This window comes from Megascapheus bottae, chromosome 20 (assembly GCF_031878675.1).
Source record: "Megascapheus bottae isolate mThoBot1 chromosome 20, mThoBot2.hap1, whole genome shotgun sequence".
NCBI lineage: Eukaryota > Metazoa > Chordata > Mammalia > Rodentia > Geomyidae > Megascapheus > Megascapheus bottae.
In genome coordinates this window covers 841,931-868,528 of record NC_143528.1, presented here as the reverse complement: position 1 = coordinate 868,528, position 26,598 = coordinate 841,931, and the positions used below count along the sequence as shown (strand labels likewise).

Here is a 26,598-nt window from a genome sequence, read left to right as displayed (position 1 = left end):
TAAGCAACACCAGGAAGCCTCAAAGTAGCTAGATTGCAGTTCACATGTGCACATGGATAGGAAGAGATATCCTATCCTAAAAATATCTATAGTGAAAAATCAGAGATGGAGATATGGCTCAATAGAATCATACTCAATAATGTAACAAAAATATTAAATGAGCAAAAGATTTCTAAAAAAGCTGTTTTCAACTGTTTCTTTAAAGCAAATCAGATACTTGGTGCTGTTAACTTAATTGTCTTGTTTCTTGAAAGTTTCTTTCTAAGCTCTCACCTAAATAACTGGAATGGAAATAAACTTTTGGCAAACAAGCAGCTAAAGCACAGTGAGATTGTTACTGGTCCACATTAAGTTAATTGGTTCAAGTTTCCATAGACAGTAAGTGGTAGAGGCAACTTTAGATCGATGGTCCATATTCTATTTTTTTTTTTGATCCGCAATTTTTTTTGGTTGGTTGTGGGACTTGAACTCTGGGCCTGTGTACTGTCCTTGAGCTCTTCAGCTCAAGGCTACCACCCTACCCCTTGAGCCACAGTGCCACTTCTGGTTTTCTGGCAATTAATTGGAGATAAGAGTCTCATAGACTTTCTTGCCTGGGCTCGCTTTGAAATGTGATCCTCAAATTTCAGCCTCCTAAGTAGCTAGGATTACAGGCGTGAGTCACAGTGTCCAGCTCTCACAATTTGTTAAATTAAATTTTTTATTAACACTGATTTTTATATCATATTTCAAATGCCATATTCTACAAACAAGTATTCAAGAAAGGAATCTCTATACGCAATCAATGGCACAGAATTTTAACATTAAAATTAAGCTGTCTTTGTCATATATACATACTGATTTATATATCAATATATATCTACAGAATATATATCCCATCATGGAATTATGTATCTATGCTGATATATTTATATCTTCAAATTCATGTCAATGACCTGGAGTACCTGAGTATTAAGTCATCATTCTTATGTTGTTTAGATCTAATACCCCCTCAACATGATTTGCTCTAGTTTCAACCACGTCCCAGCAAATGCCATTATTTTATCTTGTCTGGTGGCTGTGTAGAACTCCATTGTATATATGTACCACAGTTTTTGTATCCATTCATCTGTATTGGGACATTTGGATTGTTTCCATTGTTTGGCTATTATGAATAGTGCAGGATGAGCATGGCTGTTGTGTAGGTGTCCTTATCATATCCTGGATTGTAATGCTCAGGATAGATGCCTAGGAGTGGTATGGCTGGGTCATAGAGAAGGTCTATTTTTAGTTTTTTGAGGAACCTCCAAGCTGCCTTCCAGAGTGGCTGAACTAGTTTACATTCCCATCAGCAGTGCAGCAGGATTCTTCTTTCTCCACAACCCCGCCAATATTTGCTGTTGTCTGAGTTCAGAATATTGGCCATTCTGATTGGGGTAAGGTGGTATCTTAGGGTTGTTTTTATTAGCAAAAAGTCTCCTAGGAAGCAAGTAGGAGTTTGATCCTGCTGTGAAATCATACTCAGAGCTGGACAGCAATGATTTGAAGGCCTGATGTTAATGTTTAGTTATTACGAAAATGTTTAAAAGGATTCGGTATACCTTAGCACTTCCCTTGGGTTAACGCAGGCAAGCAGTCCATATCAGGTGTCTCACGGGAGCTCAGAGCCTGCACATATGTTGGAGGCTATAGCTACTATCAACACGGACCTGAATCTAGATTTATGGGAAAGAAGGAGAGGCTAGTTTCTAGCCCATAACAATGTGGCTTTTTAAAGTTGTTGTTGTTGTTTTTTTTTTTTTTTCCAGTCCTGGGGTTTGAACTCAGGGTCTGGGCATTGGGCTTTTTCTGTGTATATGGTACCAAGAAATCAAACCCAGGGCTTCATGCATGCTAGGCAAACACTCTATCACTAGGCAAGTTTGAATTCTTCTTTCTCTAGGGAAATATCTAGGTGTGTGTAAGAAGATGTTATGGCAGTAAACTGCCAAACTTCTTCCACTTTCTCCGTGCGCAGTGGCTTGTTACACAGAAGTCTTATATGAGGAGCACTTTCTAATTCAGAAAAATAAAAATGGCACCTACCTGCTATTTTCCTCCGCATCCATGGACACACAAAAAGCCATACAAAGAAGGCGCACAGCAGAGCCACACCAAAGGAGATGAGCACTACTGCCCATACAGGGAGAAGCAGGCCAAGCACTGGGAAATGAAAACCAACACAAGTGTCACCGGTGAAGCCTCACATCGATGTGCCTTCTGATCCCCAGACTAAAACAAACTACTACCTGATTACATATCTCACAAAGCTCTCACAAAGCTCTCGGACTAAACACAGTTCAGCAGTAGAGTGTTTGCCTGGCATGCACAAGACCTTGTATTTAATCCCTACCACTACAAAAACAAATAAGCTCTCCTCCAAGCAAAATCAACAACAAAAATGTTTCCCAATCAAAGCAAACATGTAGTACCTTTGGGGGTGGAAAGTCCATGTATTAGACATACTTTCCCTACTAGTTATTATGCTAATTATCACAGTGCTACCAGTTGAGTACAAAGAGCATATTATCTTGGACATAAAGCTGTTAATTTCATGCTATGTTGGCATCTAAACTGCTGAGCAGACACATATCTATGAGGTCCAGGTGGGCTACTGCTTCCCATTTGGTTTCCTGCTAGTTAGAAGCTCCGCTTTGTGAATGGACTTGCTTCATTGGCCATGCACATAGGAACCTTTCTTGAATCAGCTTAGAAGTAAAATGTTCAAAGGACTCTGATCTTCAAATGTGACTCTTCTTTGAAGCATCAACTTAAGGAATTACAACATAGAAAAACTTTCCAATAAAACTGAATAATGCACACTGAGTAGCAATTACACTAACGAATAAAAGAGCAGAAGTGGATGTGGCTCAGGGATGTCTTCCCTCAGTACTGTTTTGTCGACAGAGTTCCTCACTCTGCATTTTGGCAACAGGCATCTTCCAGACACAGTTTCGGAGTGCAACCTAAATGTTCATGCCCACACATGAACATAGCCCAAAGTACCTACCATAGCACAATTTGCAATGGGAAGATTCTGCAGAAAACTAATCAATTGTCATTATGGAATTACATACAGGGGAGGCAGGTCTGTGTGTACAGATAGGGAAAGAGGCATGAGGTTCAGTAAGTAATACAGTCAGCTATATGACCTGTATATGTTTAAAAAGAATCCACCTTTGCCTGTTGCATGCTGACTTTGAACCTTCATCCTCTAGGACTCAGCCTCCTGTGTAGCTAGTAGTATGTGCACAAGAGTTTCAATGATATTTTTTACAATGCATCCAATGTATTCCAATCAAATTTGACCCCTTATTTCCCTTCTTTAAAACCATTTAAATAGATTTCATGGTTCTACTGTTATATATGTGTGAAGTACTTTGACCACATTCATTTTCAATGCTCTTTTGCTCTATTAGTTTCTTTTGAAAGTTATTTCTATTTCTATTTTTATTTTTTGTGCCAGTCTTGGGGCTTGAGCTCAGGACTTGGGGCTTTCTCAAGTCTAGAGCTCTACCACTTGACCCACAGCACCACTACCAGCTTTTTCTATGAACGTAGCACTGAGGAATCGAACCCAGGTCTTTGTGCATACTAGGCAAGCATTCTACCATTAGGCCAAACTCCTGGCCCTGAAAGTTATTTTCAAAAACTTAGCTCTTGCCCGGTGATGGTGACTCACGCCTGTAATCCTAGCTACTCAGGAGGCTGAGATCTGAGGACTGCAGTTTGAAGCCAGTCCAGACACAAAAAACTGTGACACTCTTATTTCTAATTAACCACCAGAAAACTGGAAGTGGTGCTGTGGCTCAAAGTGGCAGAGTGCTAGCCTTGAGCTAAAGAGCTCCGAGGCCCAGATTTCAACTCCCAGGACCAGCCACAAAAAAAAAAAAAAAAAAAAAGCCCATATATTTAGTGATGTAGGCTTTGTTACTTTATTATTTCTTTTTATTTTTTGCCAGTCTTAGGGCTTGAACTCAGGACCTGGGCACTGTCTTTGGGCTTTCTCAAGGCTAGCACCCTATCACTTGAGCCACAGCACCACTTGTAGCCTTTTCTGTGTATGTGGCACGCACTGAGGAATCAAACCCAGGGCTTTGTGTGTGCTAGGCAACCACTGTACCAGTAGGCCAGACTCTTGGCCCCTACCTTATTATTTTATATCAACAAATCAGTTCAAAGTAACTCAAGGAAAGCATTAGTGAACATTTTGATAAATGAAAGTTTTAGGATGAGCAGCTGATTATTCTAAATGGGGAGACAGGGGCCAGGAGATTGGCCTAGTGGTAGAGTGCTTGCCTAGCATGTGGGAAGACTGGGGTTTGATTCCTCAATACCACATAATACATAGAAAAAGCCGGAAGTCATGCTGTGGTGCAAGTGGTAGAGCTCTAGCCTTGAGAAAACCCAAGAGCAGTGCTGAGGCCCTGAGCTCAAGCCCAAGACTGGCCCAAAAATAAAAATAAAATGCCAGCACTTGTAACTGTTTACCCCCCAAACTCTAGAGATAGTATCATGCCAGGCTGCAGTGTATTAACCAGCAATTGGGCTCCCCACAGCTCACCTGTGAATCTGAGCCTGAGCTGCTGGTAGAAGCAAGCAGGCTTGCCTCCCTCCCATTCACTGGGGTGTGCATGCTAGTGACCACAGCATCTGGCTTTTGCTTTGCATCAGCATGTTAGTGTCTTCATACATGTGTCAGGGTCACTCCAAGGCTTCCAACTGAGTGGTAACTACTCCTCACAACATCAAGCTGTTCTGCTAACACCCTACCCACCACTGGCCGCTTCTAAGCATTTGGTTTCTAAAGAGGTTTCCCCTTGTGGCTTACTTGATAAAATTGTTACATGTGCTACTTTTGGCTTTGCTGTCCTGACCTGATCCAAGAGAGGCAAGGACTGCATATTGTGGAAAAAGATAAACAATTTGGAAATTTTTTTTAGATGAGTGAGCACTTTTCTTATCAGGCCCTATTTTTTTGGGGTGGGGGGGAGGGGATCTGTTGCGGGGCTTGAACTCTGGGCCTGGGCATTGCCCCTGAGTACTTTAGCTCAAGGCTACTACCCTACCCCTTGAGCCACAGCGCCACTTTCAGTTTTCTGGTGGTTAATTGGAGATAAAAGTCTCATGGAGTTTTTAGTGTCGGGACTGGCTTTGAACCAGATCCTCTGATCTCAGCCTCCTGAGTAGCTAGGATTACAGGCGTGAGCTACCACACCTGGCTCAGGCCCTATTTTCTTTTCTTTTCTTTTCTTTTCTTTCTTTCTTTCTTTTTTAACATCCATACTTAGCAGGCCCCAAATAAAAGTAAAAAGCATTTTCCCATGTGTCTCCTGAGCCAGTCTCCATACTTCCAAGTTAGGGTACATGGTCCTACCTAGTGTCAGACCCAACAGTCAAAAGGGGAAAATGAGGCCAGCTGTAAGATTTTGGATCCTTTGCTTAGACAATAAGACACTGTATCACACCTGCCCTTTGTAATTTTACTGTCATACCTGCCATTGCCAGTGATTTGGCCAGGAAAATAGCCAGAAATGCTGAGGTGACCCTCTAAGTCGTGAGAAACTAGAGGAAAGCAAGGGACAGACACAGCCTATGGGTGGAAAGGGAAGAGGAGGAAGAGATGGAATCCAGGAAAATGCAGCGAATGCTGTTTGTACTGAGAGGACAGAGGAACAGGATGGAACAGTGGTCTTAGCAAATTATTCCAGCAACAGAGGAATGTACTTAACAGCGTATCAAACATTATTATTATGTTATTATTATATTTATTAACTTTTTTTGCCAGTCCTAAAGCTTGAACTCGGGCGAGGAGGGGGGACTGTCTACTGTTGATTTTCAAGATCCGTACACACATATACAGTGTGATGTTGTCATGGTTTGTTTGTTTTTTTTTTTTAGCATTGTACCTCTTCCATGATAGAAACAGGACTGCACTATGCACCTGCCATGCTTTGTCAGGCAACTGTGGACTGTGGGCCATCCTTTTATACATTCATATAACTAATGCTTTACCATTTGAGCAATAGCTCTACTTTTTTTTTTTCTTCTTCTTCTTTAGTGGTTAGTGGAAACAAGAGTTTCATGGACTTTCCTGCAGGGCTGGCTTCAAACCACAATCTTCAGATCTCAGTCTCTTGAGTAGCTAGGATTACAGGTGTGAGCCACCAGATCCTGGCCATAATTATTTTTAACACCTAGATTAAATAAATGAAATTGACATTTATCACAGCTCCAAAATAGACAATCAAGATTTGATGGATAAGAAACAATTCAGGACAATTAGCCTACAAAAGCAGTACTTAGGAGGCTGAGGAATCAACACTTTGAGGACAGCCTGGGGGAAATAGTAAGACACTAAAAAACTTCCTTTCCTTTTCTTTCTTTTTTTTTTTGAATTAATATACACCCAAGGTTTTTGTCTTAAATTCAAGTTTGTCTTATATATAACTTTTTTTTTAACGAAAATACTTTGTATAAAATTGTTTTCCTTGGTAAGACTTTCAAATTACTTCCAAATAGTTACACCTCCAGAGGGCACGGGGCCTGGCTCTAGCTTCCTTCTGTGGAGAGACAAAATAGGGCACAGCTTGAATTGTTCCTGTTCACTCAGCCAAAAGTGGCGGCCAGGAGCCAGCGCTGGGCTCTGACCTTCAGTTCTCTGCATCAGCCACTACATAGCCTTTTATCTCAAGCTCCTTTCATTCTCTAAACAACAAAAATATGATGAAGAGTGATTCAGTCATAACCCCAAACATCTTCACAATTCTGTCCCAAATCCCTAGGATATCAGATCATCCAAGTCATTTAAGGAAGAAATCAATATAACTTTTTTTTTTTATAAGAGATTTGATCTCCATTGTCACTATTTGGTTTAACCTCTAGATTTCACAGGTCACAAGCATTATTATCTGTACAATAAGTCATAGTCTTCACTTGTTTTAATTCTATACTTAATCCATGCTTATTATAAGGCTATCACATGGACCCACACCAAATTGTCTGATGTATAAATATGAAATCCACACTACACTTCCTTCTTCCACTTACTTCCCAGAGAAAAGGTTGGGGGGGGGGCGCTGTCTGCTATTGTCTTTTTAGGCATTTTCTAGATCAGTACACAGTGATGTCATGGGTTTCTTTTTTAATGTTTTGCCTTTTCTGTGATGAAAACAGGACCACAATACACACATGCTGTGCTTTGTCAAACAATCGTGGACTGTGTACACACCTGATATGCAGGTTCTCCTCACTATCCTGCCTCACCTGAGAAAACTCATCTTTGTTTTACACCAATATTTCAAACATCTAAGAAGCCACCAACATAAAAGAAATGCTGGGAAACTTAAGACAAACACTTATTTTTAAAAAATTTGGTATTGGGGCTTGAATTCAGTACCCAATTGCTATCCTTTAGCTTTGTCACTCTCTCACTTGAACCACAGCTCTACTTTCAGAGTTTTGGTAGAGATGAGTCTGTAATAACCTGGCAGGCTTAATTGCCAAGTTGTTTTTGTAAAAATGCTTAGCCTACTCAACCACCTGCGAGAGGTGCCATCCTCATGGTTCTTGACGGTGCACATCATAAGGTGACGTCATGCGGTTAGGAGCACCAGTGTGTAGTTATGATCACCTGTGTGGGGTGTTCACCTTTAAAAGCTCAGGTCCACTGAAGCTTGGGGCTGCTCTCTATCAGCCCAAAGGTGGAGAGTAGTCGCTAAGCTGCTATTAAATTGACTCCAAGCTTGGTTCACATTGCTGGTGACTTTATTATTGGAGGGTTCTTGTCCCCCCAGAATGGCTGGGATATTACATTGGAGGTCCCGTGAGATCCCAGCCTCAGGCTTGATTTTGGGAAGTCCAGGATGCGTGAGCCCTGATCTTTGAAAGGGGGTGGCCACTGAGAGAAAAGCTGTAGCTTTTTCCAGATGGATACTTCTCGTGGTCAACGTTAACAGGAGTCTGTTAAAAAAAAAAATCCTCCAGAGGTGAGCGTTTTGTGTACTAACAATCTGATGAGGATTTTGCAATTTGTGTACTAACAGTCTGTTGAGTGTTTTGTGTTTTGTGCACTAACAATCTGGTATCTTGTGTTCTGTGCACCAGCCGATAGAGACTGGTGAGCGTCTTGTGTTCTGTATACTGGCTGAAACAGGCCGGTGTGTGTCGGCCTTGGATAGGTTTGTGGGTGAGCTGCATGCAGCGGTATACCCGGACCTCAGGTGGTGATGAGAAGTCACCCCATCTGTAGGACCAACTGAAACAGGCTGGCACCAGTTAAGACAGACTGGTGAGCATTTTATGTTCTGTGTACCAATGAACCAGAACTGAGCCAGGACAGGTAAGTGCTGGCTTTGGGTGGGCTAGAGTCCCACCAGAGGCTTGTCTGTGTGGCCACTTATTTGTATGTTCCTTGTCTCTGTGCGCAGCTGTTTCCATTTATTAACAGGACAACATGGGCCAGTTGATAGTAGTCTCTACCCCTGGTGGAATGAATGCTTGATCGTTTTTCTGATTTCAGGAGTAGAGCCAGTGCTCATGGGCTGTCTCTGGGCTCTGTAAGCTTGAATAGCAGGAGTTCATTGTAAACTGGCCATGTGAGGGTTCCTTTAATCTCCCCTTCTTTACACAAGTGCATAGGATCATCTTTGGGGAGCCTGGTCACTCAAGCCAGATGCCCTAGTTCTTCAGGAGCACAGGAATCTCAAGGATGACTTACTCACCTCTCCTTTTTTTCTGAAAAATCTCAGGCTTTAAATGAACTTTTTGGGTCTGTTTTCTCTACCCATTAACCCACTTGGAATGAATGACAGCAGCTTTTACAGATCCTCTTTACCTCCAAGGAGGGGACTGGAGTCAGGTAGCTTCAAAGCTGCATGCCACAATCACCTTCCAGGAGACTGAAACCAGCATTATGTCTGCCCTTGTGAAAAACCAGTCAGCTCAACTTTTACCTTCAAATGGACAGATCCAGAGGGTAGCTTCTCCAGCCAGGTAACCTGGATAAGGCTTTTGCAAGGTTTTAAGAACTCTCCAACTATTTGAAGCCCCAAGTTAAGACCTGGCAGCCTTTGGCAATGAACATCCAGACGTAACTCTTAAACTATGTAGATGACCTCCTACTGGCAATCTCAAGCAAGGAAGTTTGTGAGGATGCCACCTAGGTCTTGCTCAAAAAGCTTGTGCTTTCTTAGCTGATACCTTTGCTCAAATGCTCAACTTTGCACAGACCAGGCTACTAATCTGGGCTATTAGTTGAAGGTGGGACAGCAAGCCCTGTCCAAAAGAATTGAAGCTATTCTAAAGATATCTCCCCCTTTGGAGCGAGGCAAAAATCAGGAAAGCAACTCCTTTTACAATAGCCTCAAAAAAAATAAAGTACCTAGGAATTAACTAAGAATGTAAAAGACCTTTGTTATGAAAACTTTAAAAACCTGAAAAAGGAAATTAAAACAGAACCAAGGAAGTGGAAAAACCTCCCATGCTCCTGAATTGGAAGAATTAACATCATGAAAATTGCAAACCTGCCAAGGGCTATCTACAAATTCATTGCAATGCCCATCAATGTCCCAATGTCATTCTTTAAGGAAATAGAGGAAGCAATTCAAAATTTCATATGGAATAATAAAAGACCCCATATAGCAAAAACAACCCTTAGTAGAAAGAACAGCACTGGAGGAATATCAATACCAAACTTCAGACTTTATTATAGAGCTATAGTAACCAAAACAGCTTGATACTAGCACAAGAACAGGCCTGAGGACCAATGGAATAGAACTGAAGACCCAGAAATCAACTCACAGACCAATGGCCACATAATCTTTGATAAAGGAGCCAAAAATATAGGATGGAAGAAAGACAGCCTCTTCAACAAGTAGTGCTAGCAAAATTGGTTAAGCACCTGCAGAAAACTAAAGTTGGATCCTTCTTTGTCACCCTGTACCAGGATTAACTCCAAATGGATCAAAGACCTGGAGGTAAAAGCAGATATACTGAAAACTTTACAAGAAGGAATAGGAGATACACTAGGTCTCCTTGGCACAGGTCAAAACTTTCTTAAGAAAACTAGTGAAAGAATACAAATTTTAAATACATTATCTGTACATCGGTGGCTAATGCCTGTGATCTTAGCTACTTGGAAAGCCGAGGGATCTGAGGATGATGGTTTGAAGACAGTCTGGGAAGGAAAGTCCATGGAACTCTTAATTAACCACCAGAAAAATATAAGTGGAGCTGTGGCTCTTGAACATAAAAGCTTAGGGACAGCACCCAGGTCCCAAGTTGAAACCCCACGTTGACTAAATAACTATATAAATAAGACTATTGGGAGAATATTGTAAGTACATTATAGCAACAAAATTAGTAATTTGGATTAAAAAACTTTCTTAATAAAAGACCCAGAAACACAACAAATTAAAGTTTGGACAAATGGGACTGCATTAAACTGCAGAACTTCTGTATGGCTAAGGACTTAGCTAGCACATTAAATAGAAAGCCCACTGAGTAGAAGATCTTCACTAACCATACAACAGACAAAGACCTCATATCTAAAATATATCAACAGTTTAAAAAGTTGACTCACTCCAAAACAAATCCCCAAAGAAACAACCATCACATTCAAAGATGGGCCAAAGACTTAGAGATACTTCTCTGAAGAGGAAATAAGAATGGCCTATAGACACATGAAGAAATGCTCCATTTCTGGCCATAAAAAGAGTGCAAATCAAAACAACTTTGAGATTCCACCTCACTCCAGTTAGAATGGCCATGATCAGGAGATCTAATAACAATAGACGCTGGTGAGGATGTGACCAGGAGGGATCACTACTACACTGTTGGGGGGAGTATAAACACATTCAACCACTCTGGAAAGTAGTATGCTGATTCCTCAAAAGACTAAATATAGAGCTCCTTTATGACCCAGCAATTCCACTACTTGGCATTTACCCAAAAGTCCAGAAACAAGGACATACTAAAGCCACTAGCACAATGATGTTTGTGGTAGCGGTAAAGATATAGAACCAACCCATATGCCCCTCGGTTGATGACTGGATAAAGAGGATGTGGTACTTATACATAATGGAATTCTATGCTGCCATCAGAAAGAATGACATCACCCCATCTGTAAGGAAATGGAAAGACTTGGAAAAAATCTTATGAAGTGAAGTAAGCCAGACTCAAAGGAACATAGGCTCAATGGTTTCCCTCATTTGTAATAGTACAAAACTTGGACTCTGCTAGCAGAGGATTACAATAGCTCAAAATCTAGATAGAAAAGGCTATATAGAATAAAGCTAAATGAAAGAACCTCCAGGATATGGAAGCAAGAGCTTTCTTGATTGTTGTTCTTAATATACTAGTTATTATTTCTCTTCTCCTTTGTTGCCCTTAGAGTGACAATATGAGATTAACTGATCTGATTTTGTTACCTGGTATGTTATATTTACGTTTATTTATTTTGAAATAGAGAAGGGAAGGGGGAGGGAAATGGGGACAAAAACATAAGAAGGGGCATCAATGTGTGAGAAGTAATGTACCCATTATCTGATGAATGTAACTGTAACCCCATTATATATTACCTCAATAATAAAAAATAAAATGAAGAAAAGAAAAAAAATGAAGAAAAGAAAAAAATAAAGACATCTCCCCCTTCAACTAAAAAAACAAGTCTGGGTGGCAGGATGCTGTTGTCTCTGGATACCAGGATTTGCTGAAATGGCTAAGCCTTTTTTTTTTTTTTTTTGCCAGTCCTGGGCTTGCGCTCAGGGCCTGAGCACTGTCCTTGGTCTTTCTCAAGGCTAGAGCTCTACCACTTGAGCCTCAGCACCACTTCCAGCTTTTTTGTATGTATGTGGTACCAAGGAATCGAACCTGGGTCTTCGCGCATGATAGGCAAGCACTTTAACCACTAGGCCAAACTCCCAGCCCCTGGCTAAGCCTTTTTATTTTACTATAGCTGGAAGAGACAACAGGCCTTTGACTCAGGCCCTGTGATATTGGCCCCAGCCTTGGCCCTTCCTAATTTGCAAAAGGCTTCCCAGCTTTCAGTCTCTGAGCAAAGGAAAATAGCCAAGGGGTGCTAGCTCAGGACTTGGGTCCCTGAAGAACTGATTCCATCTCTTCCCAGAAAGCAGAACTGGTTGCCCTAACTCAAGCTCTAAGGTAGGCAGAAGGAAAGATGGTAAAATTCTTCACAGACAGCAGATAAGCTTTTGCCACAGCTCATGTCCATGAGGCATTATACAAAGAAAGAGGCCTATTAACTCGGGCAGGAAAACAAAGGAATGTGGAAGAGATCTTGGCAGTGTTGGATACAGTCTGGCTTCCCCAAAAGGTAACCATTATACACTGCCCAAGCCACCAAAGGAATGATTTCCTGGAGGAAAGGGGAAGCAAGGCTACTGACAAACAGTCAGAGATGAAGCCTATCGACCTTTTAGGTGAAAACTCCCCCAAGAAGCCTGTTTCCTAGAAGAACAAATGCCTCTAAATAGCCTTCAGGTTGGAAGACATTAGAAGATGCAAGCATTTTCTTGTGAATTAGAGAACTTGTGCAACATGCACATCAAATTACCCACCTGGGAGAAACAAAGCTTTACCTACTTTATTCTCCACTTGAAAATCTTGTGGCATGGTATTGTTTCTAGGTGTGTCAGCTGCCAGACAGTAAATAGCAAAATCTCTTCAGAAGGAGAAAGTGCTTGTAGTACTTGGTCTGTCTGGAGAGTTCTGGGAAGTAGACGTCACTGAGGTAGAGCTAGGGAAATCTGCCTGTCTTTGTAGACACCTTCTCAGGATGGTTGGAGGCTTACCCAATTAAGACAGAAATCGCCAAGATGTTAAGTTGCTGCAGGAGATAGTGCCAAGGTCTGGGCTCCCACAGGTAACTGGACCTGACCATGGGCCAGCATTTGTGCCTCACTAAATCTGAACTGGGCTTGTGAGTGAGCTTAAGCACAAAAGATCAGGTTTCAGTGTTTAAAACTTTCTATGGATCTTTTGATTTGCAAATTGAGATCTGGTATTTTAATGCAATCAGGTTATCTGGCTTAGAAAAGACGTAAGAGAATTTGGCTAAAATTTGGGGATAAATATTAGAAATTTAAAGGTAAGGGTCTATTAGTATCAGAAACTGTTCTAAAACTGTTTGGGTATTGTAAGTATCAAGAGAAAGGGACAGGCCCTGAGAGGAGTCCACACATGGTGGAAGAGAAGAAGCTGGCAACACGAAGATGGTTCATCTAAACCTAGTCAGATGGGCCGAGTAGACCAACTTCACACACTCTCTCTCTCTCCCCCCTCTCCCCCTCCCTCCCTCTTAGTCCTGGGGCTTGAATTCAGTGTCTGAGCACTGTCCTTGGGCTTTCCTCAAGGCTAGCACTCTACCACTGGAGCCACAGCACCACTTCTGGCTTTTCTATGTATGTGGTACCCAAGAATCGAACCTAGGTCTTCACGCATGCTAGGCAAGCATTCTACCACTAGGCTAAACTCCCAGCCCCCATACTATTTCTTTTCCTTGTAGACTGACACTGGAAATCTGATGTGGATGTGGTTGATATTTCTGAAAATTGCTCCTTAGAAAACTTTAAAAGAGGGTTAGGAAAGGTTTTATCTGTGTAATTTGGTCTCAGTATATTCAATTACAAAATAGTATTTTATAATTTCTTTAAAAGAGGTACCTGGAAATCTTGGTCCAATAATGGTGCTTTTAAGTCTTGCATTAAGGAAAAACTGTCATTGGAGTTCAAAGGTTTTCTAAGAGTTAAACTTAGACTAGGGGAAAAAAAATGCCTATTTTAAAATGGGTGACCCCCAAGGCAATGGGCTGGCTGTGTGTAGTCTTCTAAGGCATCAAATGAAAAAAGCTGAAATGTAAAAGTGTTAACGAAATGATTAGCAAAAATAGGCTAAGGCTATATAGGGAAAATCAACACCCCTGAGTCAGCTGGAAGAAGTTAAAGATGAATCTCGCCTGTCAACCCAACAGAGGAACCAGAGTCATTTTTGAAAAATGAGGCAGAATAGAGCAAAGGAAAAATAAGAGAAAACAGGAGAATGACAATTGGCATGAATCTTTATTTTTGCGGAAGCCTTGAGTCACTATAGCTTTGACCTGGTCTATTGTCTTCTATCAAATATTTGATTATTTACAAAGGAGTTGGGATGTAATAACCTGACAGGCTTAGCTGTCAAGTTGTTTTTGCTCTTGTAAAAAATGCCTAATCTACTCGACTACCTGCGTGGTCCCATCCTTGCGGTTATTGACCGTGGACAACATAAGGTGACGTCGTGCCGTTAGGACCACCTGTGTGGGGTGTTCGCCTTTAAGAGCTCAGCCCCACTGAAGCTCGGGGCTACTCTCTATCAGCCCAAAGGTGGGGAGCAGTCGCTGAGCTGCTATTAAATTGACTCCTAGCTCAGTTCACTGTGTGTGGTGTTCATCTTTAAAAGCTCAGTCCCCAGGCCAGGAGTTTGGCCTAGTGGTAGAGTGCTTGCTTCGATGCATGAAGACCCAGGTTTGATTCCTCGGTACCAGGTTCATAGAAAAAAGCCTGAAGTGGTGCTGAGGCTCAAGTGGTAGAGTTCTAGCCTTGAGAAAATCCAAGGACAGTGCTCAGGCCCTGAGCTTAAGCCCACAAACATACTCAGCAAATTAACTCCTCGACTCCTAGCTTGGTTCATTGAGTGCTGGTGACTTTATTATTGGGGGGTTCATGTCCTCCCCAAATGGCTGGGCTATTAAGAGTCTCATAAACTTTCCTGCCAGAGCTGGCTTTGAACCTCAGTCCTGACCTCAGTCTAAGTAGTAGCTAGGATGACAGATGCTATGTGGCAAAAAATGAAGCATACTTTTGAAATACGGCCTGGGAAGCTGAGGCAAGAGGATTACTTGTGGGGTTTGAAGTTTCCAAACTAGAACTTGCACTGGTGCCATCTGAGGCTGCTTATTACAAGTTGCTGGACTTGGAAGGATTTCCCATCTACCAGACTCAGGGTTGGCCTAGAGAATCAAATTACCAAGTGATGCTGAATGGCTGATTTTCTGACCCTCATTAGGACTTAGAAGCTCTCTAACTACCAGAGGCTTAACCAGGAGATCTAGTTTGCCTATTTAAAGAGCTGTGATAAAGTATAGCATTGTCTAAACATTGACAAAAACCAGGTCTCAGAGAAGAAAAGTTATTTTCCATTAAAAATAAACTTTTGGCTTGTATCCAACAGAAATACATAGGCATTTTATTTTCTAAGGTTATTTTTGGTTCTTGTTAATCATTTTAAGGACATTATGTGAAGACTTTAAAGTGAAAACAGTCTCTGAAGTCTAAGAATGACTTAAGTCACATCAGATGCAAAGCACAACACACTAGATTAAGATATAAACAACATCGCAGTGAGTCACTGACTCAACATCCAGCAAATCCCCATTTAACTCTTTTCTATGCACAACAATGCCACGAAGCAAAACATCTTAATGTTGATTATTGTCACTTCTTTTTTGCCAGTCCTGGGGCTTCAACTCAGGATCTGGGGGTTGTTCCTAAGTGTCCCCTCCCACACCAACACTAACACTCTGCAACTTGAGCTCATGGACTTTCCAGGCTAGCTTCAAACTCTGATCCTCAGATCTCAGTCTATTAAGTACTCAGGATTATAGCGTGAGCTTCCAGTACTGTCACTCGTTTTGGGGGGGGAGGGCAGTCCTAGAGCCTGGGCACTGTCCATGAGCTTATTTTGCTTCAGGCTAGCACTCTACCACTTGAGCCACAACACCACTTCAAGGTTTTTCTGTTTATGTGGTAATGAGGAATCAAATTCAGGGCTTCATGCACGCTAAGCAAGTACTCCAGCATTAAGCCACATTTCCAGCCCTTGTCACTCATTTTTGTGGAAGAAATTTTTATGCTTTTATTTCTATAGCTCCTATACATTGCATAAAAATACACTAAAGCAGGGGCCAGGAGTTTGGCCTAGCGGTTAAAGTGCTTGCCTAGCATGCACAAAGACCCGGGTTCGATTCCTCGGTATCACATATATAGAAAAAAGCCAGAAGTGGTGCTGAGGCTCAAGTGGTAGAGCTCTAGCCTTGAGAAAGTCCAAGGACAGTGCTCAGTGCTCAGGCCCTGAGCTCAAGCCCAGGACTGGTAAAAAAAATAGAAATACACTAAAGCAGCAAGGAGCCAAGGAAGAATAAATTGTAGACAGACAATAAAGCAAATGCTTGTTAAGGAGATAGTGGTTTGGTTACTCTTCTCAGCTCAGCCTCCTCACAAATGTGACATTATGACTATTTAAGCTACAGCTGGCATGAAGATATCCGTTCGAGGAAAATTTACCTTAGGGCTAGGAATGTGGCTCAGTGGTAGAGTGCTGTCTAGCATGTACGAAGCCCTGGGTTCGGTTCCTCAGCACCACATAAACAGAAAAAGCCAGAAGTGGCACTGTGGTAGATTATTAGCCTTAAGCAAAAGAAGCTCAGGGATAGTGCCTAGGCTGTGAGTTCAAGCCCCATGACAGGCAAATAAATAAATAAAATTAAAGGGCACATGATAATGTTCAATGCTTAAATAGAAGGTTTGGACCCATTACTAGATTATCTAAAAACAGTATATCTAGAAAAAAATACTTAAGGCTTTTTGTTGACTTATTAGAGGAATGAAATAGTAGTCTTTTGTAGTCATGACATTTCTCTCCTTCCTTGTTCTTTACATAAGCCTGGAGGAAAATTGTCAAATTATGACTGAAAAAGATGAGACTAGTAATGGCTGGTGGGAAAGAATAGCCACCCTCTAACACAGTCTTACTTAGTTATTTAGTTATTTTTCAGATAGGGTTGTGCATTATTGAACTCAGAAAAACTCAGTAAATTACAAAGTGACATAGGAAGGTAACGGGTAGAATGGGGCTTTAATTCTTAAAATTAACTTGGTGCCTTTGTAGCGTACAACAAGGAAATAAAAATCACAACTCCATTTTACCACTCTTTGCTCATGAGCAATGCCAGCTCAATACACATTATCATGGGCATCTTACCTGGTGCTCCTGTGTACATGATGGAAAAGACATTTATTGCTATTGTAGCAGCATAGAACAGAGGAAGTGCTCGGAGGCCATTGGGAACGGGGTCCTCCTGTGTGACAATGAGATAGAGCGTGGTCAGAACAGAGAGCATCAAACAGACAAATAATGAAAGACCCTGCTACAGTTTCTACCAAGGGGTTGTGGTTGTCAGGGCTGCCTGTCACCTGCTGCATGGGCCGAGGCCATCTCATGTACAGCAGTGCAGTTCAGAGCCAGCATTGTGAAAGCAGACCCGGGAACACTAGAGTCACATGAGCTGATGTCAGACTTAGAAAAAGAACAGCACTGTTATAGACACCCATGCCTGGGGACTGAAGCCCAAAGCTCAGCTCCTACTTCTTCCAATCCTGTGAAGCCAAGTTTGTTTGTCCCCAATAGTCGATGGCCAGCAAATATTGTGAGGCTGTAATAATTGAGAATTCTCTAGGAGGCTAAATGACTTAGCCATCATAGTATTACTGTTAACTTTGTGACAGGATATGTTTTAGCTATATTAAAATAAACAATGCAAATTCTCTTCCACATAATTTTTAAAATATCTTCCTCAAGAATTTAATCTACAATTACTGTAAGTTAAGGAAACTGTGTTTTTAATCTAATAAAGCATTTGTAACTAGGTCTCTGCGACGACATTCTCTCCATGTAATGCACGAGCAAGAATGGGCTGCATGTGTTTGAAGTTAGCTGCATCTGAGAAACTGTTACACGTGTAGGATTTCCTGGGTCTCCTGTGGCAGCTGTCATGGGCCCCCTTCATCACTCCCACTCAGCAGGAAGTAGCCACAACAGAGCTCAATGCCCTCAATATCCCAACAGCAGTCAGGGAAAATTCAGATGGGGGAAATAAAGGAAAATATCAGCCAACTGGTTCAGGGCAGCTTGTCCCCACCTCAACCAGTGGTCACCACTGGAGAAGGTCTTGGGTCTTGCTATAACCCAAACTGGCCAACCCACAAGCCATCATCCTGTGGCTATTGCCCAGGGGGAGGGTCTTCCTTCTTTTAAACAAACCAATCACCATCTGAAAAACTGCCAAGAGAGAGGAGGAAAAGGTAGAGAGGGACAGTACAAAACAGTGGATCTTTGTTTTGTGGACCACTGGTTTCTTGGTCACACTGCTTACTCTTCTGAGTGTCCTTTACTTTCTCTTCACCAAATAACTCTACAACTGTGTTAAAAAAAAATGTAGTTGGGTCAGGAGTTTGGTGTAGTGGTAGAGTGCTTGCCTAGCATGGACGAAGACCTGGGTTCCATTCCTTGGTACCACAAACATAGAAAAATGCTGGAAGTGGTGCTGTGGCTCAAGAGGTAAATCTATAGCCTTGAGAAAAGTCCAAGGACAGTGCTCAGGCCCTGAGTTCAAGCCCTATGACTGGAAAAAAAAAATGTAGGATTTGTTACTCAGGGCCTGCACTTGCTTGCATGGCTGCTAGTCTACCTTGCCTCCACACTAGCTTTTTGTTGGTTATTTGGGACATGGATCTAGCAAACTTTTCTGCCTAGATTGGTTTCAAACCACCATCTTCTGAATTCTACCCTCCCGAGGAGGGTAAGATTATAAGTGTGAGCCACCAGTGCCCATCTAGAATTGAAGTTTTAAGCAGACCCACAGAGGATTTGTGAAGCACTAACATGGACCAGGAACTCCTCAGTGTAGCACTGGCACATAGATACTACCTTAATATTACAAAAACAACCAGTAACAAAAGAACATTCTTTTTTTTTTTTTTAAAAAAAGGACATTCTTGTACACTTATATTAACAATGGTGCCTAACAAGATAAAAGGAAAATTATATGTTCTAGAGTTAAGGACAAGCAAAGATAATGTCAGAGACACCTACTAGGAAATGCAGCATGCAAGAAGATAAGGTTGTTTGCAATCATTAATAACTGATTATTGCCAGGTACTGGTGGCTCACACCTATAATCTAACTACTCAGGAGGGTGAGATCTGAGAATCATGGTTGAAAGCCAACTCAGACAGGCAAGTCTGTGAGACTTTTATCTCCAATTAGCCACCAAAAAAGCCAGAAGTGGAGCTGTGCCTCAAGTGGTGAAATGCCAGCCTAGAGAGAAAAAGCTAAGGGGAGAAGTGGTGCTGTGACTCAAGTGGGAGAGCGATAGGCTTGAGCTGAAGAGCTCAGAGACAGCACCAAAGCCCAGAGTTCAAGTCCCCCTCCCCCCCAAAAGCTAAGGGGTCAGGTCTACTCAGTGTCTGATTTCAAGTTTTACTACTGGCAGTCAGACACACACACACACACACACACACACACACACACACACACACACACACACACACACACACACACACACACACACACACACACACACACATCTTGCTAGTTCTCAAGAGGCCAACATTTGATGGAAGTGAGATGAAGGAAATGCAAGGGCAGGGGCAGGATATGATCAGGCTGTGAGTCAATTGCCATGGCTGTGTTGTGCCAGAGCTAGGCCAGACAGGAGGAGGCAAGAGAAACACCAGGATGAATGGGCCGCAGCCAGGATGACAGCCAGGTCAGTGTGCTGGAGCCAGCGTGATGAGCCCCATAAAAGGATCCTGGGCTGAACTGAACACAGATGAGAGGATCTTCTGATGCATATGACCTCTGCCTGGGGAGAATGGCTTCTAAGTATGCCTACTCAGTAGTTTTTTTTTTTTTAAGGTAAAAAATTTGAGTTGTGTTTTTTTAACTGAATCACTTACTTTTTTTTTTTGTAGTGCATGGGATAGAATCCAATACCTCATACACACCAGGTAAGTGCCTAACTGAACTGCACCCCTGGCCAAATAACCTACTCTTTTTGGGGGGGGGGGTCGGGGAGGTTATGGGGCTTGAACCCTGGGCCTGGCTGCTGTCCCTGAGCTCTTCAGCTCAAGGCTACCGCCCCACCCTTGAGCCACAGCCCCACTTCCCCCTTTCTAGTGATTAATTGGAGATAAGAGTTTCACGTTCTTTTTAGTGCCCAGGCTGGCTTTGAACTGTGATCCTCAGATCTCAGCCTCCTGAGTAGGTACGATAACAGGTATGAGCCACTATGCCCAGCTAATAACCTACTCTTAAACCTTGAAAATGTCACACTGAGACTTATCTTCTTCTTCCCTATTTTTTCCCACTTTTCCTCTCCCTTCCTTCCTATCCATATATTCTCATCTGTTGCTCCTCCAGGCATCCCTCAATTCTCTTTTTAACAAATTTTAACAAGTGTCTTAAGTACAAAGATGGGCACTGGTATACAGCAGTGATTCAGACTGTCATAGTGTCTACCCTCACAAACTGTGTATTCACACAGGCAAGCAAATGAGCATGACATGAAACACTGTACCATGCACCACACACAGTACAATAGTGAGAACACACGGAGATTATGGGAGTAGAAACCAACTAAGCAATCATAAGTGGTCTCAGAAAGGCTCCCAGGAATCTAGGCAGAGGAAAGACTGAAGGCTAGTGGCCAAGAGGGTGGTGACTTCTATATGATGCATCAAAATAGGAGTGTGTATTCAAAAAGAAATGTACTCATTGCCTAACATGTAACTGCACATCCCCTTAATGATAATAAAAAATGAGTATAACCACTCAAAGCCCACAGAAGGAATGGTAAGAAATGAATTGACAAATGTGTATTTAGCCAAGAGAAGGAGCCCTTCAATAGAATAGTAGGCAATGCCAGGAAAAAAGAACTATATTTTCAAGCAATGCACAGCTGAAGGAAGGCGTATACAGATATGCTCACGTTAATGTATACCTCTGTGTGGATTATGCTCCAAAATCCACTGGACTCCTAAAACTATACTTTCTACCATACCATAGACACAATACATTGTCTCACAAGCATATATAATTGTGGCAGTTTAATTTATAAATTAGGTGTGGTAGAGATTGGTAATAAATAAAGTAGTGTGCATGTGGTTCTTTTCTGAAAACATTGGGCATTCAATGAGGTAAATGATATCAGCACTCTGACACAGCATTAGGTTCCTAGAGAGCACTACTAAACATAAAGGTGTTACCATAGCGCCTAGGGGATGTGATGGCTGAGACAGCTACCAGGTGAGCCGTGGTGGGTAGCATGCAGTGTGAGCACATACTAGATATACTAGATATATCTAGGATAGATATAGTATAATATAATAGATATAGGACACAGCTCACATCCAAGGCAGCTTGGAACAGGAATAGTGACAACGTTTACACCATGCACAATGGCATGCAGTATGAACCTGAATTTTCTATAATATTTTTAGACCATGGGTGGTTGTATATAAGTGAAATAGAAGAAAGTAGAATAGAAATAAGGAGATATTACTTTAGAACACAAGCAAAGGTAGACCTTATAGCTTCTAAAACATTACAACAAATCAACCAAGAAGACATGTTGATAGTTTTAAGGAGATAATATATAAACACACATAATGTGGACTCTTGAGTAATACAATGATGAAACCTGTCATTTGTCAAGAATAAGTTCTCACTCATTTGCAGGAGCTATAAAAAAAGTTGATTACAGAGAAAGTAGAATGGAGGTCACTAATAAGAGTAAGAAAGAAATGGAATAATGAATAATAGGTACAAAAGTATAGTTGGATGGGGAAGTCGTTTGCTACCAAAGTCCCCCAAAGTCCTATCTATTAAAGGCTTGATGTTCAGCCCATGGCAATAACAGGAGGTGACTGGGGCCTAGTGGAAGGAACTTAGGTTACTGGGATCACACTCTTAAAGGAAATATGCCCTTCCTCTCTGCTTCTGGCCACCACGAGATAAACAGGCTCTCTTCACTACAAACTCACATTATGATCCTTCATGCCACCATAGGCCTAAAGCCAAGTAACCATGGATGGCAATCTCTGAAATTATGAGCCAAAATAATTTTCTTCCTTAAAAGTTATCTCAGATATTCTGTCATACGGATGGCTCTAAGGTTATAAGGCTCAATTGGGTAATTATAGTCTACAAGAAATTAGTCTCAAAATAAGTACAGAAGAAGTATTTGAAGGTTCCAAATACATAGAAATATTAGAGGACATGGAAATGCTATTACCTTGATTTGATTGATGTACACATATATTGAAATTTAATACTATCTCATGTTAGTATAAATAATTTGAATTAAGAAATAAAATAATTTAAAAAGTCAAATAAAATGACTTCTTTTCCAGAATACTGATCATAATCATATATAAAAAATGTATCACTTGGCCCCAATTGTGGCCTAGTGGTAGAGTGCTCACCTTCTTGTTTGAAGCCCTGGGTTGGATACCTCAGTACCACATACACAGAAAAAGCCAGAAGTGGTGCTATGGCTCAAGTGGTAAAGAGATATCCTTGAGAAAGCTCAAGGATAGTACCCAGGCCCTGAGTTCAAGCCCCAGAACTGGCCAAAAAAAAAAAGTATCATGTGTATTTCTTTTTTATTTTCCAATCACTCCTTCAAATTAAATCAGTTTTTCAAGTTCATTTTCTCTATTAGCAGAAGAGGAAAGAATCTTTACATTTGGGTAAGGAGGTTATCCAGCTGCTTTTAGAGATTAGTCAACTTCAAAGTCTTAACACTATCTCATTCTATTTTGTCTACAGTCAGGAAATGAATGATTCTTTCACTTTCTGAGGCCAGTGAATACTTCTCTGGGACTTACTCCAGTGACTTAGCTGATAAAGTATGACCCTAACTCCACTGTTAAGGCCCACTTAACAATGTAAATGTAATTCTCTAACTCCACTAAACATAAATTTTTGCTGAGTAGGACCAAAATTAGTTCTGAAATTTAATTTAAAAAATAACAGCATCACTTACCTTTTTTAAGATGAACATTCTGATCAGTACAAACAGCACGCCAGACATGAAACCAGACAACAGTGGAGATATAAACCAAGAAGCAACTGAATGATTAAAAAAAAATCTAATGAATGTTAAAATTCATACATCATTATGGTCATGTTGATATAACACAATAACCAATATATTATATACATTAATAAATATCTCAGTTGTTTCCTTCAACTTGGAATCCAGCAAGCCCACCTAACTTGACTCATGCATAGCTGTCCTCCAACCATGTATAATTGGTTTCACTGCTAGAGCAGTAGATCAGTATTCCCCTAAGTTTTAGCCGTAGAAGACAGACTCCTTGCTAGGTATGGTAGCTCACGCCTATAATCCTAGCTACTCAGGAGGCTGAGAATTGAGGATCACGGTTCAAAGCTAGCCTGGGCATTAAAGACCATGAAACTCTTATCTCCAATTAACCACTAGAAAACCAGAAGTGGTTGCTGTGGCTCAAGGGGTAGGGTGGTAGCCTTGAGCTGAAGAGCTCAGGGACAGTGCCCAGGCCCAGAGTTCAAGCCCCACAATGGACAAAACAAAAACAAAAACAAAAGGAAGACAGACTTCTTTACTTCCCATTGAACCTTTTATCGGCTTTTCTTATCAATACAATCGGACATCAAGAACTTCAAAGATGAGCCATTTTACATTTCTTTGCCAAGACCAGTTTGGTACTTTGATTTCTGACACCCAAGAACTGGGAGCCTCTAACTTTAGCATCAAGCCTTATAGCTCTAAGCAGGGTCTGTACAGTATAACTATCTGGAGGGAGGGGAGAATGTGTTAAAAATCCAGTTACAAGGCTAGGTGCATTGCCTCATGCCTGTAATCCTAACTACTCAGGAGACTTTGATCTGAGGATCAAGATTCAAAGCCAGCCTGGGCACAAAAGAACCTGAGACTCTTATCTCCAATTAATCACTAGAAATGGGGAAGAGGAGCTATGGCTCAAGGGTGCAGCAATAGCGTTGAGGTGAAGAGCTCAGGGACAGGCCTGGGCCCAGAGTTCAAACCCCATGACCCACCCTCCCTCCCAAAAATCCAGTTACATTCTTGCTCTAGTTCTAGAATTCTGATTGACTTTAAAAGTTTAGAATGAAGTCTACCCATTCATATTTTTAAATTGCTCCCCTGGACAGTTCTAACATTAGAGTTGACAACTAAGGTTCCTGATCTAATGTGATTTTTCTGGTGGTCTATGTCTCTGCTTGGCAGGTCAGGAGCTAGTGTGACCTACAGTTCTAAAGCCACATGATTCTAATAAAAGAGAAACCAGAAGATAGATATGGGGTAAAGGATTATTTTTCACAGCTAGGTGGGTTAGCATTATGGAGTTGACTGCAGAGCCAGGAAGTCAGTTGTTAGATTTGTGGAAATGGGTACAGGATTAAGGAACACTAGTGCTTCTCCAAAGGGGGCAGACCAGATCATCTCTTTGTGTATATGTGTATGGGGCGGGGGGGGGGGGGGGCACTAGAACCATGCTTCTACTTCTTGCTTTTTTCTGATTAACTGCAGATCGTGTGTGGGCTGATTTGTCTGTCTGGGATGGCTTCAAGTCAAGAGCCGCAGATCTTAGCCTCCCCAGATCTCAGCTACAATTTCAGGCCATGAGAAGCCTGAAAGTGTGGATCACTTCCAGATCTCTGTGAGGTAAATGACAATGGCCTTATTCAGAGGCTTAACCTGACTCCTTGACTCAAGGCATTTACCTTACTAGAATTTATGGTCCTTCTCTGAATTCTAGAGTGATTTAAATAAAAACTTCTCTTTTGCTTGGAAAGACTAGATACTGATTTTCAAAACTGGTTGATGATGTAACATTTCAAAGGAGAGGGGTTAAAAAGGGTATAACGTGCAACAATTCAGTCTCTAGTAAGAAAAATTTACAGGGAGGGCTAGGAATGTGGCTTAATGGTAGAGTGCTTGCCTAGCATGAATGAAGCCCTGGGTTTGATACCTCAGTACCACATAAACAGAAAAAGCTGGCAGTGGTACTGTGGCTCAAGTGGTAGAGTACTAGTTTTGAATAAAAGAAGCTCAGGTCCTGATTTTTAAGTTCCAAGACTGGTAAAAAAAAAAAAAAAAAAGGAGAAAAAAGAAAAATTTACAGGGCGAATGCACTAACCATATAATGTAGGCCTTCTAAACCTTAACATTTTAAGTGGAAAAAAAAACCACATTTATAAAAGCAACTTTTAATAAAACTTACTCTAGAGCAAAGGTAACTTTCCTTCTTATAGGTAAAAGAAAATGGCAATTACCAATCTTGACAAGCTCCATCCACTGCACACCCTTTGTACCAATTGCAACAAGTGAGAATCCTATAGTTGAGCCAACAATGCAGTGAGTTCCTGAAATTGGAAGTCTCAGGAAGGATGCAATCAGCTGCCAAACCGCTGAACCTATGGATGGAAAAGTATAAAAAAAAAGTCAGACATAAAGTTGAATCTCAGCCGGCAACTAAGAGAAGAAATCCAAACTGTTGTTCTCCCAGTTTAACTTCCTATGGTGTTTCTTTATGAGTGCTTAAGTCCTGACAAAAATCACTCAATTAATTGTAGTAAAACTTCTCAACGTTGCAGGTAACAACTCTGTCTTATAGCTAAAACTGTTGATATCAGTCTGTGAACTGACTGTTAACTCACATGAAAGTGAGGTACTGATAACAAGTCTGTCCTGGGGCAGTTGGGCTAGAATCAAGTAATAATAATAATAATAATAATAATAATAATAATAATAATAACAAAGTTTCTACTACACTAAAGAAAGAAAGGAGAAAGATTGGGAGGAAGTTTTGTTAGTTATTAAGCATTCTTGTCAAATAATGAGGGCTAGTGACAAGTTAGCCTGTGTATGAGAGCATAACTACCCTACTAGGTTTGTGCTTTGTTTTTTTTTAAATTAGCATCCACTAGCTATATGGAGTCTGCCCCCTACAAGAAAAATAATCAAGATTCTGCTGGGTCTCTTAGGAGCTTCAAGTTTGGCTTTGTATTTTTACCTTTAGTTCATCAATCTTTTCTAGGCTTCATGTTTTTCTAGGCTATAGTTCACCTCAGATATTTTCATAAGCAGATCAGATTTTGCAGTGTGTATTAAAAACATCAGCTGTGAGAGATCACTTTCAGGGGTACTTGTTGAAAACCTTGTACCAAACTGTACGAGAATGACGAGGCTGGCTGATAAGCTGGGGACATTATTAATTCCAATATTAGCTCTGGACACCTGGTTGCCTGGCAGTACAAGCACCGTTACGCAGACCCTGGCATTTCCTTCAAATCTGAGCTACTGAAGATTCATAATGGCTATTCAAGTCCCAGTTTGTGAAGCAATGTGGACAGCTGATCCAACAAGGGTTGGGCCTGCTGACCTTTGAGTTGAAGCCATCTGTGACCCCGTGAATATTCTCAACACTTGTGCTGGGAGATGAAGGGATTGTTACCCTGCCAAATGGTGACAGGCTCCATGGTTGTATCTGGGTTTCCACTGGACAGTTCCTTAGGACTCCCTTTTGAGGCCTGGGCTGCACAAGGATTGGTTGCTTTTATTTTATTTTATTTTATTTTATTGTAATTAGTAAAAGGGTTACGTGATATTTGCCAGATAGAAGGTGCATTAATTCACATACATTGATACCCTTTCACATGTCTTGGTACCCATTACCCTCC

At 41.3% G+C, this 26,598-nt stretch overlaps 1 protein-coding gene across 6 annotated transcripts in view; it reads right to left on the bottom strand.

Annotated features, from left to right (window-relative positions):
• Slc20a2 (solute carrier family 20 member 2) overlaps positions 1-26,598 on the bottom strand; it is a 103,442-nt gene that overhangs the window by 14,291 nt on the left and 62,553 nt on the right. For all 6 annotated transcript variants that reach the window (XM_090353852.1, XM_090353846.1, XM_090353848.1 and 3 more), the window contains 4 exons: positions 25,192-25,332; positions 22,898-22,983; positions 17,053-17,149; positions 2,065-2,181 (listed from right to left, as the gene is read on the bottom strand). In XM_090353852.1, coding sequence (XP_090209978.1) covers positions 2,065-2,181; positions 17,053-17,149; positions 22,898-22,983; positions 25,192-25,332 — 441 coding nt within the window. The remainder of the gene's footprint in view (positions 1-2,064; positions 2,182-17,052; positions 17,150-22,897; positions 22,984-25,191; positions 25,333-26,598) is intronic.